The sequence below is a fragment of the Primulina tabacum genome, unplaced genomic scaffold, assembly GCF_025594145.1.
Source record: "Primulina tabacum isolate GXHZ01 unplaced genomic scaffold, ASM2559414v2 Contig571, whole genome shotgun sequence".
Taxonomy (NCBI): domain Eukaryota; kingdom Viridiplantae; phylum Streptophyta; class Magnoliopsida; order Lamiales; family Gesneriaceae; genus Primulina; species Primulina tabacum.
This window is the reverse complement of record NW_027459790.1, coordinates 10,650-29,697: the sequence shown is the minus strand read 5'-3', so window position 1 is coordinate 29,697 and position 19,048 is coordinate 10,650. Positions and strand designations below refer to the sequence as shown.

Below are 19,048 nucleotides of genomic sequence, written 5' to 3'. Positions count from 1 at the left end.
TATCGTAATTTCTTTTATTCGTTCAAGCTAAATATTTTAATAAGAATTAAAATATTTTCACAAGCTCTATTATTTAAGTATATGAAAACATGCTTTGTGAAAGTTACTTGGATTAAATTAAATTACACTTTTTTCATACCAAATTAGATGTCATATCGTTAAAATTAATTACTAAAATCAAATTTTAACCTAATAACTTACATTTTTAACATATGATATTCAAATTCAAGCTTGATCGATGCTCGAAAAATCGATTTTTCTCGAACTTAAAGTTATTCCAGAAACAACTCTTTAACAAATTCAAACTCTTTTTTAAAAAAATTGAAGATGGGTACATACGTGTGTGTGTGTGTATATATATATATATATATATATATATGATATGATATTCAAATTCAAGCTTGATCGATGCTCGAAAAATCGATTTTTCTCGAACTTAAAGTTATTCCAGAAACAACTCTTTAACAAATTCAAACTCCTTTTTAAAAAAATTGAAGATGGGTACATACGTGGTTGGCAAGCTGTTTACGAACATGAGGTCGTAATTAATATATTGTCCGAATCTAGACTTCCAAATATATAGCATTCACATGCTCTATGTAACCTGAAATCGATCACATTTTATATTTCATAAGTAGAAATCATTGGAATTCATTATTCGATTCCCATTGGTCCAATTTAACTTTATTACACTTACCAAAAGCTGAGTTTAATTACCATTGGTCGCAGTTATTTGAGGGACATTTATATAATTATTATATTATGGTTTCGGAATTTAATTTTTGTTCATAGGCACGTAGAATTTGGTGGTTGGGGGGGGGGGGGGGGGGGGGGGGTCGCTTTTCGTGATATTCATTTGCATAAATAAATACACAAATTAAAGGACCACTCTGCGGTATATTTAAAAGGCAGTATAGGCATCTGTTTAACCAAACTGGCTACACATATGCAAGTTTCGATGAATTGCTCAAAAATGTATGTTGTTATTTGACTATTCACGGTTTTTTTGTCTCGCCCACAAAAAATCCCATTTTAAATTAATTTATTATTACATAAATATATAATATAGTTCATAAATTAATTTAATGTATACAGTTTAGTTTTTTTGAAAGAAATTAAATTTTTTTTGTTAAAAAAGAATGTATAAACCTTTTCATTTGCTTGATAACAACGACCGGTGCCTGAGTGCTTATTGTCCACGTAGTATAAAGTTACCAAGCATAAAAAGACAAAGCTTTTTCGGGCTGACATCATCACACCTAATTCACACATTCATGTACACACACACACACGCGTATATCAAATTTTCCACTCACACACAGACACCCATGTGTGTGTGTGTGTGTGTGTGTGTGTGGGGTAGGGCACGTAGGAGAGGAGAGAAATGGTAGGCGACGGAGAAAGCTTTGGTTTGCAGGACCACCTCCCCTTTGCAAGACAAAATTTTAAAAAAGTTGTGTATGAATTCAACTTCTAAAAGAGGCCCACGCACGTGAATTGCGCGTGGTCGCACCACCACTATTCTCTCCATAGTCCCCCCTATGACATATTCTCTTTTATATATATACATATATCGAAATTTATTTATTTTTACAATGTAAAAATTATTTGTATGTAAATGCGATTAGGCAGACTGATGAGTTTTAATTTGGAATCCGTCTAATTAAAACTCATTTATCATTTCCAGTTAAATGTTGAGCCAACGCCAAACCCTAATTGTACGTTAATTATATTTATTGGGTTTTAATGTAGAACATGCACGGTTTGAAGGCGCACGCTTGCTTAATCTATGATTTTTTTTAAAAAAAATATATTACTATTTTCATGCAAAAAGTTTTTAAATGTCTTTTTTTTTTTAATCGAAGGGCGACTATAAATATATACGTGCTATTTTAAAATCGCTTAATTGATACATACAAGTGCTTTAGAGAGAAAAACACAGTCGAAGGATAACTATACACGGTCTGGGACCGATTTACGGGAAAACTCCCTATTGCATTAACAAGGATTATATTTATGTATAATTTAGTCAAATCAGAACATAAATAATCGTAGAAGTCGAGAAATTAATTAAAAGATATTAAAAGGAAAGAAAGAAATAAGATGGTCCCAATTTAAGAGGACGAGGAAGAGGAAAGAAAAGAAAAAAAGAGGAGAAAAGATTGGTGGAAGGCTTTAATAGAATGGTTTTAATTAGAATGAGTTGGGGTAGATTGGACCACTCATCCATCACGCCCCTCACAGGCCCTATTACAGGGAACATTTTGCACAACACAATATTGGCATCTAATTCCCATTATTATTATTTTTCTTATATCTTTCTCTTCTTCATCTTCTTATCTTTCTGGCACCTAAAAATTTTCTTTACTGTTGTATTGAATTTTGATCAGATTATTAGCTAGCCCCACCCCACCAGTCACAGCAATAACCCATATCTGAAAAAGCCTGCTGCGTCTATAGTTTAGCTTCAGTTCTGGGGATTCGTATCGCACCTTTCAAAGAAACTTGACCTATCGTGCATGATAACGCTTTTTACCTGATAATTTGACCTCTTCGAATATATAGTCTGGTTTTTGCTGAAAGCCTGATTCTTGTGTTATTTTTTTAAATCAGAGGTATTTAAATAAGAAAGGGTGGATTAGGGGGTTAGTTTATTAAATAAACTTGTGGGAACTCTATTTTGTATTTTATGTGTGTGTGTATATATATATATATATATATATATATATATATATATATATATTGACCCACTATTTTCTTTAAGAGAGAGGGGAAAAGAAATCATACGGGAGGATGAATTAATGTAAGTATGAGTTTTCTTTTTCCATCTGTGATGTTCAGAGAGATGTGTGTGTTTTTTTCTTATTCTGTTTGGTTTCAAGGCTTGGCCTTTCTAGCTGGGTTATTAAGCGTACATCTCTGATAAAAGAAGAACAAAAGCGAGGCCCATTTGTTTGCTTTGCTTTGCTTCTCACCCACCATTATCTATATCTTTTTCTCTCTTCTTTAAAGTTGTTTATTATTGTTACACCACACAAGATTCACCCCCCACCACCTCCATATATGGTTACCCTAAACATATGAACATAGTATGCTCTTCCATTTATAGAAATCTTACTGTTTCCAAACACAAAAGTATGTGTGTACTCAAGCTTTCTTGATCTTTCGGTTAGACTCTTGTTTTCTTATTAGTGGGTTGGATCTTGATTGGTTTTTCAGATGACTCAAGTGGAGTTTTTAAGGGCCTGAATCAAGAGTTTTGAAGAATAAAAGAAAGGGAAGATCACCAAGATCTTCATATACAGTAATATAGCTTTTGTATGGCTGGTTCGTCAACTGGATATTGCTATTCTGATTCATCTTCAAGTGGGAACCCAAATATGCAGACTCCTCAACATGTAATGAGCCAGTTGCAGACTTTTGAGTCCAATTCAGAGATCTACAATTTAACTGCAGGAATGGAGATGATAGGGTTTCCTTCGAAGAATCTGCCCCAAGAAAATAGCAGCTCGTTTTTGTGGAAAGGGTTCTTCAACAAGCCTGGAAACCACACCAGTTCATCTTCTTCGAAAGTGATAAACGAGCCCAGCTCAAGTGAATTTTACCAGCATGATTTAGCTGGGATTTCTGATATAACAATGAATATTCCACCAGATTCTTACCACCAGAACAGATTGATGGTAGATGATTCAAATTTGAGATGTGTTTTTCCTTGTGAAGGTAATGAAAGGCCAAGCCAAGGTCTTTCACTTTCTTTGAGTTCATCTAATCCTTCCACTATCGGGATTCAATCTTTTGAACTCAGACAACAAGATGATCTGAGATTTGGCCCGTCAAGTTCTAGGTCGGTTAACGTTCAGAACCAGTCAGATTCGATGCCAGGGTTGGTCCATTTTGGGCATTCGAAGTTCATGGGGCCGGCTCAGGAGCTTCTGAATGAGTTTTGTAATCTTGAGACAAAGCAAAATGATGAAAATTCAAAGAAAAAGTTGCAGAAAAATGGCGATTTTCATGATGATGAAAGTGTCATTAAAAGCCAATCACTTTACTCTCTTGACCTTTTGGAGTTGCAGAAAAGAAAAGCCAAGTTGCTTCATATGCTGGAAGAGGTATATCTGTGTATATCTTTCTTTAAAGATTTTTTTTTTCAATTTTTTTGCAATATTTGATAACTGATATTTAAATCTGAACTAACTACGTGAATGGAGACTCTCTTTCATTAATGCCCACATGGTGACAAATCCGGAGTTCCATTTAATTGTAGAACCATCCACTCTTGTTCAGCTTTCCGGCCTTTATCTCTGGTGTAAAGTAACCTTAAACTTCAAGAAAAGTTGCAACTTTGGCCTCTTTGCTATGATTTGTTTTTACACTTTTCCTGTTTTATGTATAGGTGGATAAAAGGTATGAGCACTACTGTGATCAGATGAAGGCTGTGGTATCATCTTTCGAATCTGTAGCCGGAAATGGCGCTGCCACGGTGTACTCGGCCTTGGCCTCAAGGGCTATGTCGAGGCACTTTAGATGCTTAAGAGATGGAATTGTGAGCCAAATTAAGGCCACAAAAAAGGCAATGGGAGACAAAGATACTGCCGCTCCAGGAACTAGCAAAGGAGAAACACCAAGATTACGATTTATTGATCAATCTTTGAGGCAACATCGGCAATTCCAACAATGAGCATGATGGAAAGTCATCCATGGAGACCGCAACGAGGCCTACCCGAAAGATCGGTTTCTGTTCTCCGTGCTTGGCTTTTCGAGCACTTCCTTCACCCGTAATTTACTCTTCTTTAACAAATTCAAATTTAAGATCGTGAATTGTAAAAGTTAGTACTACAGTTAATCCTATTATATATGCGTAACTGTTCCATACAGATTCTCGAACAGAAAGAAAACATCCCACTTTCTGTTTTAGAATTCTCAGGTTCTTGTTTCTTGTTTCAAATAATTAGTTTGCAGACGCAAGCCGGTGCATGGTTAATTTGTTATTTTCTATTCACCACCATTAAGAATATTCCATCACTTCATTTTTGTATTAGTGTACATAGGTAGCTCCGATGTCCATGTATTTCTTCTTTGTTTTTATGGAATTTTCTTGGATCTTTCTGTTATAGTTTGTGGATTTGATTCTACCTCAACCTCCATAGGACCCCATCTCCCCCTCTCACTCTCATCCACTCATGTTTTTCATATCTTTCTTCTCAAAAGTAAACAAGTGCAAACTCACATGCCATGAAAGAAAAATGTCATCAAATGTATCGAAATTAATTTCATGGATGCTAGCTAAGCTGATTTTTCTTGAAATTTTGCAGGTATCCAAGTGATGTAGATAAACATATTTTAGCCCGCCAAACAGGCCTTTCAAGAAGCCAGGCAAGTCCCTTTTTAACCTAAAGTTATTTTATTAAATCTATGAATTTATTTATACGTACAATCAACTAAACGTATCTTCATTAAATAAAGCACCAAGATTAAATTATCCAATGAAGATTATTTTATTTAATTATTTTTTTGTCATTACACTAGGACTCATTACAAACCTTATTTTTCAAATAATCACCAAGCGACATGAAAGATGTAGCCGCTATACTCTCCTCCATATACTAATCGATTTTCCAGAAGATGCCTTATTATATAAAACTTTCTAAATATTCAGATCTTTGATAAATGATAAATATTAATTCAGAAAATTTTCAAAAATTACTAATTTTGTCTTACTGCAGGTTTCAAATTGGTTCATCAATGCAAGAGTGAGGCTATGGAAACCCATGGTGGAGGAAATGTACTTAGAAGAGCTGAAAGAGCGAGATGGAGTGGGAGCTTTAGAGGTTACAAATCTTGATGAAAACGAAAGGCTGCAGAATCAAAATCTTTCCATAAACGAAAATGATCAAAAGCCAACACAGGATCAATTAGTACGAATCGATTCGGAATGTCTATCTTCCATAATCAACAATCCTGAGAAAAACAACGGCAAAAAGAACAGAACCCTCCGAAACGAACTGCAAAACCAGGCTTTCGGCAGAGTAGCGGGAGACTCATATGGTGCCATGGAACTTGACTTCTCATCATCATACACTCACCATGCAGCAGCCACCGGCTCTTATGTCGAGAACGCCTGTGTTCCCAGCTACGCAGCTGGCGGAGGCGGAGTGTCCTTGACATTGGGATTGCAGCAACATGGTGGGGTGAGTTTATCATTCTCCCCGACGTCCCAAAATTCGATCTTTTACCCTAGAGATCACATGGAAGATTGCCAAACTGTCCAGTACTCACTTTTGGATAGCGAAAGCCAGACGTTGCCGTACAGGAATTTGATGGGTGCACAGTTGCTGCATGATTTGGCTGGATAAGTTTTCTTTTTCCAGAAAATTTTAGAAAAGGGATAAAAAAATCAAGAAAGTTTGTATTTTGTCGGTGAAGTTATTTTTGCCGAGTGTTTCAAGAACATGTGGTATACATAAAATATTGGGTTATATAGGTTAATGATATTTATGTGCAATTTGGTGTTCGCCATAAATGAATTAATCTGCTTGAGTTTCTTGCATTTTTTCATGGATTATACCGCTTTTTTCATTCATTTAATTGTGAATTTCGTTAAATCTACCATATTGAATCTAATAAAAACCTTTTTAGTCACAAAAATTGGGTTTAGTTCAACTTCCCTTGAGGACAATATTACTCTCACGATAAATCAAAAGATCATCATTGTACTAAAAAAAATAAATTATGTGGAGTCAAGCATGAACCCTCATATTTTAATCAATGATAGTGGTTGCTTTTGCAACGAAAGATAATACCTACACTGAAGCATTTCGTAATTAACCCAAAAATTATACGGGTCAATGTAAGAATATCTTTTTGTTCTTTTAATTGCTCTCTAATCTTGATGGAAACTTCTGTGGTTCTAATGTTCCAAATTTGTTGGGGCCATTATTAAGATTTTTTTTTGTTATTTTAGCTACGATTACATGAAAATTGCAAAGGATATCGACCCTCGATTTCGGGTTAGGACTTCTCATCTTACAAGTTACAAAAAACCATGATAATCTCATCATTGTGGTCCTCTACTTTCTTCCAAAGAATTTTATTGCTTTTCAAGAGTCAACAATGGGATAGTTTTTGCTACCATGAACTTTAATTTCTCCAAGAGATATGGTCTTTCTTAACTTATTTTACAAAATGTTGAATGAAAAGTTTATAAAAACAATCAGGAGGACCATTTTCTATTTTTTTTTTAAATTGTGAATTCAGCTCCTTTTGTTACTATTTTTTTAATGAAATTGTGTTTAATTTGATCATTAAGGAGATTGGTCCAAAAATATTGATAATAATAAATAACAACTTGTGGGCTTAAAATATCAGATTAATTGTAAAAAAAAATATTTTTTAATGTTTTCCACGCAACTCCTCTCCGGATGCCTACTTGAGGATAATTAAAGCTCAATAATGCGTTAATCATCAAATTTTCAGGGATCCCTACTAATTAGACCGTTAAGCGACTTCTCGTTGGCTAAAGATAATTGAAAACGATGCCAAATTTTGATATTTCAACCACCCTAATATATAGTCTATTTAGCTTAATTAATGGAATAACAAGTCATATATTATAATTTATATCAAATTTCATCCTATGTTTCGAACTGTATAAGATCGTGCTGAAAATCGATTTAGCTTTTAGCTAAGATCAGCTTTAGCTAAATCAGGTGGAACTGAAAAAATTAATTGAGTAAAGGTGTTTTTAGCTGTGTCAAACATTTATTCGTTATACATGAAAAACACGATATTTTGGGGAACACAAAAAATCTTACGAGATCGTCTCACGAGTCAATTTAGTGAGATAGAAATTCAACCTGGCTTGATCTATGAAAAAAATATTAATTTTTATGTTAAAAGTGTTATTAATTTTATATGGATTAGTTCAACCCTTGTCATTGATTTAAATATTTGAGACCGTCTTGTTCGATCAATTTTATTTATATGGGCTTATATGTGAATAATTATGTGTTGTGTGTTATCTATTAAGTTAAGCCCAAATTAAAGTGATCAACTAAGGTTTTGAATTATTGGGCTTTAGTGTATCTAATAGGTTGTGAGCCTTTAATGTGTAGAGATACAAGTGTAATTTCTGTTTTTATGATGAGCTAAAACAAAAATATCAGAAGATAATGATAAACATTATCTATATATATAAGTCATGGTCCCCAAATCTCGCGTTATCACGTTCCTATTCTATCTTTTATTAAGAAAATAGTTTTGAAAAGAAATTAAAGGATTCTATCAAGAAAAGAGCGCGTAGATTTGGAAGATCAAGACAGGTTTTAAAGAATTCAGAAATATGGCTTCAGGTACGCTTTCACTTAAGTTTTTCAGTCAAATTATTAATGATTTAGCATGATGGATTCTGTGTTTTATGGATTTTCCCTAACACGTCTGACATAAGACTTACTTTTTGGAAATACTTTCCCAGGTTTCTTTTTTAAAAAGAAAAAATTCCTGAACAAAAGACTTTTAGTTTCTTCTTTAAAAATCATGGACCATATCCTTTAATTTTTGATTGCTCGCTCGAGGGGATAGAAGATAACAATATAGGTTTAAAGGTCATGCTGAAGGGGACAAATATATTAATGGGGTGTCCTATTGATGTGTTTACATTATTTATTCAATTGCCCAACACGTGATAAATAAGCACTGACGTTTTATTTATGATTTTCATAAACAAATTTTCCACTAAATACCCAAAAATCAAGGTTTCTCTTTTTTTTTTTTCCTTTTGGATTGTTTCCTTATAATTTATTACCTTTTCCTTGCACTTTACAATTTGTTTTTAATCAATATATATATATATATATATATATATTTTTTTTTTACAATCTTAGTTATTTTTTGATACGACACAAATCTGGCTTGACGACGCTCCATTGAGGAAAAGATTAAAATTTTAAATATTCAGAATCGAAACTGAAATTTATGAATATCGACTATCAAAATTTAAAAAAAAACAACAATAATAATAACCTAATGAAAATTTTCCCAAACTACTCGAGAGTCCCTAATCTACTCACGCCATAAGAGCTTGCATGTGCATATATCACACGCTATTTAATTCTGCAAAGCAATTCGTGGCTTGCTTGCCAGTTGCCTCAATTACACGAGTGGGGGAATACGGGTAGTTGAAAGGATAAAAATCATTGACTTGTTGGGCTGTACATGGGCCACATTAATATCTACTCGAGCCCACTTAGGGTACTGGCCCATGCATCCCACTCCAATTATTGATTTTTTTTATTTATCCGTCAACATAGAATATTAGAGGAGATTAATTAATTTCATTCGTCAAATGTTTCTGTTAAATATAACCAGCATATAGCTGCGTTTTGGATAATAATTTGTGTTATTTATCATCCTGGGTTGCTTCCCGAAATTTGCCGTGGAAACTTCGTTGATATCGATATTATGTAATTTTAAATTTCATACTTATAAACTAATTTTTTTTTTCTTATAAATATATGGCATTTGCATCCCAAATGTTGAAGTCGAAAAAATTGTTGATGCAGTGACATAAACATTTTTTCGTTGTCAAATGTTGATGCCTGTGGGCTGATGCCAAAGGAAACGGGCTCGGTAAATTATCCGAATCTTGAATCGAGTATCGGGCTCATCATTATCAATTTAAAATGAATTTGGGCCAATCGATGACCCAAATAAGTCCAATAAGCTTAACAGAGGAAGTCCAAACAAAAAACTCTCTGCGGATTATGTACAATTCGAATTTTTACTTTTAATCGAATTTTAGTTTTTAATGAAGTTTTTATCTTTAAATTAAAATATAGGAATAAGTCAGTAAAAGATATTATATTATTGAAAATTTTCTTCCAATCTCTTTTTTCCCCCTAAAAAATAGGGATTAAGCTTACTCTTGGCATTTAGTATCTGAAAATCCAAAAAAAAATTTATGATATGATTTTCAAAACTACAATTACTTTATTTATAAGATAAGATAAAATAAAAATAAGAGTTAAGGTACTGATTTGATATTAATGACGAAATAAAGGTACCAAATGGTTAATAACATAAATATGACACAAATCCGAAATGTTGACCCATCCTTGGAGTTCAAATTAACCTGACCATCGTCGATCCCCTTCCAGGTAACGATGACAAATACTCTCTTTAGGGCATTGATTCAACCCTAAATCTGTGTGTTTCTTCGATCCTTGCTGGATTTGTTGATATGAGGATCGGTTACACTCAAATTTGAAGCTTGGAATTCTGTTGGCTTTTTGATGCATTATCCGATACTCTGTTGTTCATAGCATTGCAGTAATTCGAGTTGTCTGATTGTTTTGGTGCAAAAGGATGGATTTAGTATCCAAGTACCAGGTAATTTTCAGTTTTGCGAATTTATTTGGCTTAGGTTTTTTTTTAATTGGATCTCAAGCTTTTAATTTTAGTTATTGCTTAGAAGCTCATATTTTGCGGAGTCCAGTTGGAATGCATGTCCATGGTTTCGTGACATTTTGAGTTCTTCTTTTTAGTATGTCTGCTTCCCCCCCTGTCCATGTGTATTATGTATTGAAAGTATCATTGATTTGAATTAATTTCGATTCAGGGTGTTGTTGGGCGGGTTTTTGGAAATGACAGTTCCAGTTCAAATGACGATAGGTAATATTTCATGCTTTGACTTTTAAGCGTTCTATAAGGTACTTAGGCTGATATTTATTGATAATCTTATTCATGCCCCATATATTGATAGTTATGTTGAGCGCTTGCTTGACCGCATTAGCAATGGTGTCCTGGCTGAGGACAGAAGGAATGCCATGTCTGAACTTCAATCAGTTGTGGCGGAGAGTCGTGCTGCACAGTTAGCTTTTGGAGCAATGGGTGGGTTCATCCATTTTCATCAGATGAGCTTGTGTTTTATACTTCTGATTTCATCTAGTGTGATGTGATTTATTCCTTCGGCTCAATTTTGTTGCAGGCTTTCCTGTAATGTTGAGTGTTTTAAAGGAGGAGCGCGATGATGTAGAAATGGTTGGAAGCTTCGGTCATCTTAATTTTCGTTTGTTTCCCAAATTTAATGTTATCATTTTAACTTCTGATATTGGTGTGACGAGTTTCCATTTGTAATCTTTGTCTAGGCATTTTGGCTGATGTAGTTGTTGTAGTAAGTAATTTATAGTGAAAGAATTTTCAATTTTTTTCACATGAACTGTGTTCTAAAAAGCGGTAGGCTTGCGGCCACCCACCGCCTACTAACTAGGTGCTTACCCGGCCACCCCATGCGCCTAGGTGGTTTTTTACCTATATATTTAATTTTTTTTGTTTATTTCTGTAGTTATTTAGTAATTCTTATATATCGGATTCAAACTCAAAATCAATGGCGCTATCTAAGTGGTTTTTCTTTTTTACCTAAGTATATAATTTTTTTTGTTTATCTCCGTATTTCTCCAAAAGTTCATCAATATTGGATTCAATCTCAAAATCAATGACATATTCTTTTTTTTATACGATACGAATTGATTGAAAAATACGTCGAACAATTCTTTTAAAAATTGGGATGGTGAGCAACCGTCCAACGCCTAGGCGGCGGCTAGACAGTCCTAGGCGGCCTTTTAGAGCACTGCATCTACTAGTTCATGAGTTACAGTTCGTGTGTTTCAAATTAAAGAGAATTTTCTAATCCAGGTTTGATCAGCAATATGTTGCACTTGTTTAAATATTACACTTCCCCCAACCATGTTGCAATTTTATATTTTTGATACAGCAATAGTTTCTCTGGGTTCAAAGTGGTATCATGTTCTGTGGTAGCATTGTTATCATATAACCTTAAATGATTACAACTGTTTTTCATGCCTCGTGTCTCATGAGCCAGAGTTTCAGAAGTAGATACACGCCAATGTGTGTGCATGCAAAACATTAATTGCTACAAACTGCAGCTATTACTATAGAATTGATTGTGACTGACACAGTGTTGTTGCCTATCAATGATCTCTCATTATTTCCGTTGATACTTTATGTTTTCATTGATATGGTCAGGTTCGAGGGGCTCTAGAAACTCTTGTAAGTGCCTTAAGTCCTGTTGAACATGCAAGAGTATCGAAGAATGAGGTTGAGCCTGCTTTGTTGAACAGTGATCTGTTATCTAGAGAAGTAGAAAGCATTTCTCTTCTTCTGAGTCTATTGGTAAGGTTTACAAAAAAGCATGTTCTTGTATCACATATTTATTCATTTTATCAGTACCTTTGCAGTCCGAGGAGGATTTCTACGTGCGATATTATACACTGCAATTATTGACAGCACTTCTAACCAATTCTCCGAACAGGTAAAACTGTGTTTATATTCTTTAAATACTATGTATACTCCTCTTAGGAAAATTAAATAGTAGGTCATTGGAGTTATTTGCAGTCTTCAGGAAGCTATTCTCACGATTCCACGTGGTGTAGCTCGGCTTATGGACATGCTCATGGATCGTGAGGTATCTATCTGAACTAGTTAGATATTTCTGATTAACATCTTTCATAATGTTCTCCAGTTGACAGATCTTATTTTTAGGTTATACGGAATGAAGCATTATTGCTTCTTACATATTTGACTCGGGAAGCTCAGGTGATTGTATCCCTTTGAAAAACCATTTGAAATCCTTTTCACGTACTTCCTTGTTTCTCCAATTTTATGAAGGATTTCTGGTGGGATGTTTATGACAGAACCAAAAAGCATTTATTTCCATTACTTTAAAGAGTTTGTTATGCTAATGTCCCAGTTGATTGTGTACATGTCCAGACAGTTGCCATGGCCCATGTGAAATAATAACTTGAATGCATTAAACACAAAGAGTGGTATGCCACGAGATCAAATAAATCATATGTTTACATTTTGGATAAGATACTAGGATAAATGAAAAAATAAATTTAGACTTTGTTTGTGCCTTAGTGGGATAAAGAAAATACATGGATGAAAGATCGACAGATAATTCTATTTTATTTTTTTCTGGCTATTTATCGAGTTTTTACTATTCAGGAAATTCAAAAAATTGTGGTCTTTGAAGGTGCATTTGAGAAGATTTTTAGCATCATTAAAGAGGAAGGAGGTTCTGAAGGTGGTGTTGTTGTGCAGGTGATGTACGATTGAGACTCTGATCATGTCATGGCTCTCTCATTTAACAAATTTAAGGATTTTTGGATGTTAAGCTTGTTGTATACTGTATTCCATACTTGTTTATTTAATTTTCTTCGAAGAATGTGGTTTCATTTGTCACCCTCCTATCTGACGTGATTGGTGTACATAATTCTATCTACCTTAGGTTATATTCTTTTCATGTTAAAATATTTTCTGCATTTTGATGACAAACAGGACTGTCTCGAATTGTTGAACAATCTCCTTCGAAATAATGCCTCAAATCAGGTTGAGCTCATTATTACTTGTTTATCGTTTTGTTTCTCAATAAATGCAAAAATTTAGATCAGTGTCTTAAATGTTTCAAAGTTGATTGGAATGTGGCATAGGTGTTGCTTAGGGAGACAATGGGCTTTGACTCTTTGATCTCAATTTTGAAGCTCAGAGGAAGCACCTATAAGTTCACACAACAGAAGGTAAAACAAAAATGTGCTAGAAGTTCTTTTATTTGTGCAATATTAGGATTTAGTTTCTCTCTAACATGTGATCTTTTTCTAAATTTTTTCCATTTTTGAACAACTGGTTGTCAGTAGACGATAAATCTTGTTAGTGTGTTGGACACTATTAATTTATTCCTACTTGGAAATCAAGAAGCTGATCCTGGAAAAGACACTGACAGGATGGCCAATAAAACTGTTTTGGTTCAGGTTCATTATAATTTCAAAGTTTATATAAAAATTTACATTCCTATTGTATTATTTTCTCACAAACAACTTTAATGACTGTAGAAGAAGGTGTTGGATCATCTTTTGATGTTGGGAGTTGAGAGTCAATGGGCCCCTGTTGCTGTTCGTTGTATGGTAAGATAACTGTTCCACAATAATGCATTTCTTTCTGATACTTTATTCATACACTTTTGAGCATTTCTGTTTCTGTCTCTCCCAAATACTTTAGAAAAATAAGTCATTTTCTATCATTGGCAAATAAGGAAAATATACCTTGATGTAAACTATTGTTCGGAAAAAAACTTTGCTTGTGTTTGGTTAACTTGAGGGTTGAGTAGACAAACATGCTCATTAATTGGTCAAATTACAGTACCATTTTCATTTTCAATGTGCAAATGTGGTGCTTTTCTTTCTTCGTAAATCTTGTCAAGTTTATCATATTTTATTTTCTCTAAAGTTTCTGATGTTCTCAGTTGAATCTGTAACTTTTTTCAGGCACTCAGATGTATTGGTGACCTAGTTATCAATCACCCTAAGAATCGTGATGCCCTTGCAAGTAAAGTACTTGGAGAGGAGCCACAAGTTGAGCCTGCCCTAAATTCTATTCTCCGGATTATTTTGAGAACTTCTAGCATGCAAGAGTTCATGGCAGCTGACTCTGTTTTTAAGAGCTTTTGTGAGGTTTGTATGTCTAGCACTAGCCTTATTTGGAGAGGAATATTTTATGTTTGAGCAAGTGCAACAAGTGTATTCTAGATTGTTCCATGCTGCGAATTGGAATTTTGTTCCGTGAATAAACTGTGCATATGTCCAGTAGTATGTGCATGTGCATTTCTCATTTTTTTGTTTTTTCTTACAATGTATTCACATTCTGTGATACAACAATTTTGGAACGATTCATTTTGTTTTATTGTGTCTTCTGATGTTTCCGTTGCAATTCTTTCTGTTTTATGATCTGCCAACTCTGGAACAGAAAAATCCCGACGGTCAAACAATGTTGGCTTCCACTTTAATTCCTCAACCTCACTCAATGATCCATGCTCCTCTAGAGGAGGATGTCAATATGTCATTTGGGAGGTGATTTAGTTTCAGGTCTTTTGCTCATTCCCACCCCTGCAATCCGAATTTAAATACTTTTAAAATTTTGTTTCTATGCAGCATGCTGCTCCATGGTCTGACATTGAGCGAGGGTGATGGCGATCTTGAGGTAATGCCATATATTTAATAAATGATATATCTTTCAGTTTTTGAGTTTTTTGTCTCCAGAAATCCGCAATAATTTTGTCTATTTAGAAGGATTAGATGACCTCTTCCATCTTTATAATCATTTTGAATTAATGTTTTTGATCAAGAAATATCCGATTTAGTCTGGATATTTTGGGGTATTAAAATCGTTGATGAATCCGAAAAATGAGAAGGGGGAGCTCTGCTGTGGCACCTTGTATTTGTATTGTCATGTTCTGGTCTTACTCTTGAAATTTCTGAAAATTTTGATTTGGTTTTGGTTAGTTTATGTTTATACATGGGGCCCAATCATTTTTGGCTTGCTCTAGCTTTACCATCTCGATTATGTCGAACTATTTTCTGGTCAGAATTTTATTAGTTTGTTGTTCTTGTGCAGACTTGCTGTAGGGCAGCCAGTGTTCTTTCTCATATTTTGAAGGATAACGTCCATTGCAAGGAGAGGGTATGCAATTCATTTCCATGTCTAGATTCTTTTTAATGAGTTATTCTTCCTGGTAAGCAAACCACTGTTTCAAATGCAAGCTTAGCAGAATTGAGAATGCTATTTGAAAAATTCATTCACAATACTTGTTGAGCATTCCTCCTTACTCGTACCTGGAAGTCTAGAATATGTTATTTTACTTAAATGATGACGTCGAAGTTGGTGCAGGTCCTTCAAATTGACCTTGAGGCACCTACGCCTTCACTGGGAGGCCCAGAGCCTTTGATGCACCGTCTGGTGAAGTACCTGGCCCTTGCCTCTTCCATGAAGAGTAAAGATGGAAAAGCCAGCACATCCGGGTCTATATATGTCCAGCCAATTCTATTAAAACTTCTGGTTATTTGGCTGTCTGATTGTCAACGTGCTGTTCAGTGTTTCCTTGATTCTCGACCGCATCTCACGTACTTGCTTGAGTTAATTTCAAATCCAACCGCGACTATATGTGTAAAGGGATTGGCTGCTGCGCTCATTGGAGAGTGTGTAATATACAATAAAATCACGGAGAGTGGAAGGGATGCTTTCAGTATTGTTGATACCATAAGTCAGAAAAACGGGCTTACATCTTTCTTTCTGAAGTTTGATGAAATGCAGAAGAGCTTGCTTTTTACATCCGCAAAGCCAGCTCTGCCCCGCAAACCACTGACAAGATCTACTGCTGCCAGTATGTCTGATTTTGAAGATGTTGACGAGAGGGAGGCTACAGATCAGAAAAATGAGAACCATCCCATGCTTGGGATGGTGCTCGATTCTCAATTTGTTTTCTTTGTGAAGGAATTAGAGGCAAAGATTAGAGAACAAATTGTAGAAATCTATAGTCACCCGAAGAGCCAGGTGGCAGTGATACCAGCAGAACTGGAACAGAGCAGTGGAGAAAGTGATGGTGACTACATCCAACGCCTAAAAAGATTTATGGAGAAGCAGTGCCTCGAGATACAGGTACTTTTCGCCTTGATGTTTAGATTTTTTGTTATTGAAGGCAGTATAGGTGGGATCCAGCGTGGCGCAAGCAGTGACGACGAAGTAGAAATAAAAAAAATTCAAATTTGATAGAATAAAATTTTGTTACGATGCACGCTCCATTGTACACCAAATCTCTTCTACCTCTGATTACATATACGCTCCTAGTTCAGTGGATTCTCTGTTTTCAAAATTTTTTTTATGTATTCCTAGCTTGCACAATATATCGATTCAAGACGCTTATGACAACGGTCTGGTCAGTTAAATCTCGTCTCCCTGGTTGAGAAGGTATCAAAGCCCCTTATTTCCTGGTGACCTAACTTTCTTACTTGGTTATTTTCGCCTGTGTGAAGGATCTTTTGAGTCGGAATTCTATTCTGGCTGAGGACCTGGCAAAGACAGGTGGCAATGTTTCATCCCAGATTGAGCATAAAACAAGTGGTGGCGTAGAAAGACTTCAGATTGACACTCTCCGCCGGGAGCTTCAAGAGTCTTTTCAACGACTAGAAACCCTCAAAGCGGAGAAAGCCAGAATTGAAGCCGAGTCCTCGAAACACCGAAATTTAGCAAGTAAAATGGAATCTGATCTTAAAGCTTGTCTGATGCGTACAATAGCTTGGAGCAGGCAAACTTTCAACTAGAACGCGAAGTAAAAGCGCTGAAGAGTGGTGGAGCAGTGCCTGTCCCAGATGTTGAGGCAATAAAGGCAGAAGCGAGGGACGAAGCTCAAAAGGAGAGCGAAGCTGAACTTAATGATTTGCTCGTCTGTCTTGGGCAAGAGCAGAGCAAAGTGGAAAAACTTAGCGCACGCCTCCTAGAGTTGGGGGAGAATGTAGATAAATTGTTGGAAGGAATTGGAGATGATATGGGACTCCAAGATGACGACGAGGAAGATGAAGAAGATTGATTTTTGCGGTTATTTTTCATGTTCATACGTTAACTCAAACTTTATCTCGATTCTTGGAACAGTTGGATCGATCATTGTGTATTTCTTGTTTATTGTACAGTGCTGGATAATATCTATGGTCTCGGATAAAATGAAGTTGATAATCTCTTGCCAAGGCCGAAGGTTCTGTAAAGCCAAAATTGCCATGTTTGACATAAACGTATTTTTTTTTTCGGAATCAGTTTTTATACATTTTCCGGTGGGCGGAACTCAATCAACCTTCTTCAAGTCTTCGAAATTATTGAAGAATTTGAACTCATTGAGACAATGTACGCAGACAACTGAAGCCATCCCAAAACTATATGAAAACGCTATTTATTATGTTTTATTCTATTTCCACAAATTATATTTTATAACTTAAAAATAACCAGCAATCAGTAAAAGAAAATGATAAATATTTGACATGATATGACAAGATATTATATATAATAAAAACATTTTTTTGAAAAAAAATAAGTCAAATATATATTAGATTATAAATTAACGAATCCAACCTTTAGTACAAATGGAGCCCTAAATTGTTTTTGTTTGGTACGTGACGAGTAAAACATGCCATCATATCAAGTTTAAAGAGTCAATTAAAACAGCATTTCACCATATAAAGTTTGATTGATAGCACAATGATTTTGGCCGTGAGGCGTTGGTGCTAACAGGAAATTATCGAACTAGCAGGGAGTAGGCCTTGTACTACTTCACATTTGATCTAAAGCTATAATAATTAATAACAGATATTCAATAGCAATGAATGGTTGCCAAGAACCTAATTATGTTCGATCATATCCCTCCTTTTAGTCATCAAACTTGGGAATCCATAAAAATCCAAGTTGGAAAGTGTTTTCCTGCGTCACACACACTACATGTCATCACTACTATTATTTCATCAAGAAAAATCTACCCCCACTTATCCAATATCTTGAACACGACATAAAAGTTTAAGTCACCAATATTTAATGATTGCCTTTTAAATCTTTAATTCCCTTCAAGAGGACACATAATTAAATCTATTTGAACAACTATCGAATTCAAAATTTTAAATACAAGTTTCGTTTTCTATTTCGATCACAACAATTTCTCTAAAGAATATAACCATCAAATTTATGACAATAAAAAAATATATATAATAGCCTTCTGGTGGCTACAAATTAAAATATTCAGGCATACCGAGAGCGTATTTCGATCATCGGTGCTAAAATATTATAGGCCTGAGACCAAGATTCGGGATTGTGTGACTATTACAACCCCCAAGAGCATATAATTCAACTTTAGTACTAAAAAAATAAGTAATATTGCACGAACATTTTGATTAGTTTAAAAACGTTATTCGGCTCTCAACATAAAATATTGTGTGCCCAATTCTCAGTATCTGTAACCGATGAGCGCAATTTATTCATATCAACAGGCTGTTCATGCATGTGTGAAAATGGATACTCTTAGCCCTACAAGCTCCCTTCCAACCGAGCTTTGATAGTTCATATTGCGTACTTCACTTTATTTTTCTTGAAGATTCTCAATAAACTATGATTGCAATTCAAAATTTCTTTAAGTAATGCATTAGTTTGCTCATTCAATCCCCACTAT

At 34.8% G+C, this 19,048-nt stretch overlaps 1 protein-coding gene and 1 pseudogene across 1 annotated transcript; both read left to right on the top strand.

The window, feature by feature from the left end:
* The first annotated feature begins 2,213 nt into the window (after window positions 1-2,213).
* Window positions 2,214-6,542, top strand: LOC142534530 (homeobox protein BEL1 homolog; annotated as a pseudogene).
* A 3,541-nt stretch (window positions 6,543-10,083) lies between these two features.
* Window positions 10,084-17,682, top strand: LOC142534529 (golgin candidate 6-like). Its single transcript, XM_075641395.1, is given in 21 exon segments — window positions 10,084-10,151; window positions 10,325-10,383; window positions 10,613-10,665; window positions 10,757-10,884; window positions 10,982-11,034; window positions 12,040-12,186; window positions 12,252-12,325; window positions 12,409-12,478; window positions 12,556-12,609; window positions 13,021-13,116; window positions 13,354-13,404; window positions 13,506-13,592; window positions 13,710-13,823; window positions 13,905-13,976; window positions 14,337-14,522; window positions 14,815-14,918; window positions 15,000-15,048; window positions 15,463-15,528; window positions 15,736-16,503; window positions 16,878-17,115; window positions 17,118-17,682. Coding segments are annotated over 20 exon segments (2,748 nt in total). The 5' UTR covers window positions 10,084-10,151; window positions 10,325-10,359; the 3' UTR covers window positions 17,432-17,682.
* Window positions 17,683-19,048: the final 1,366 nt, after the last annotated feature.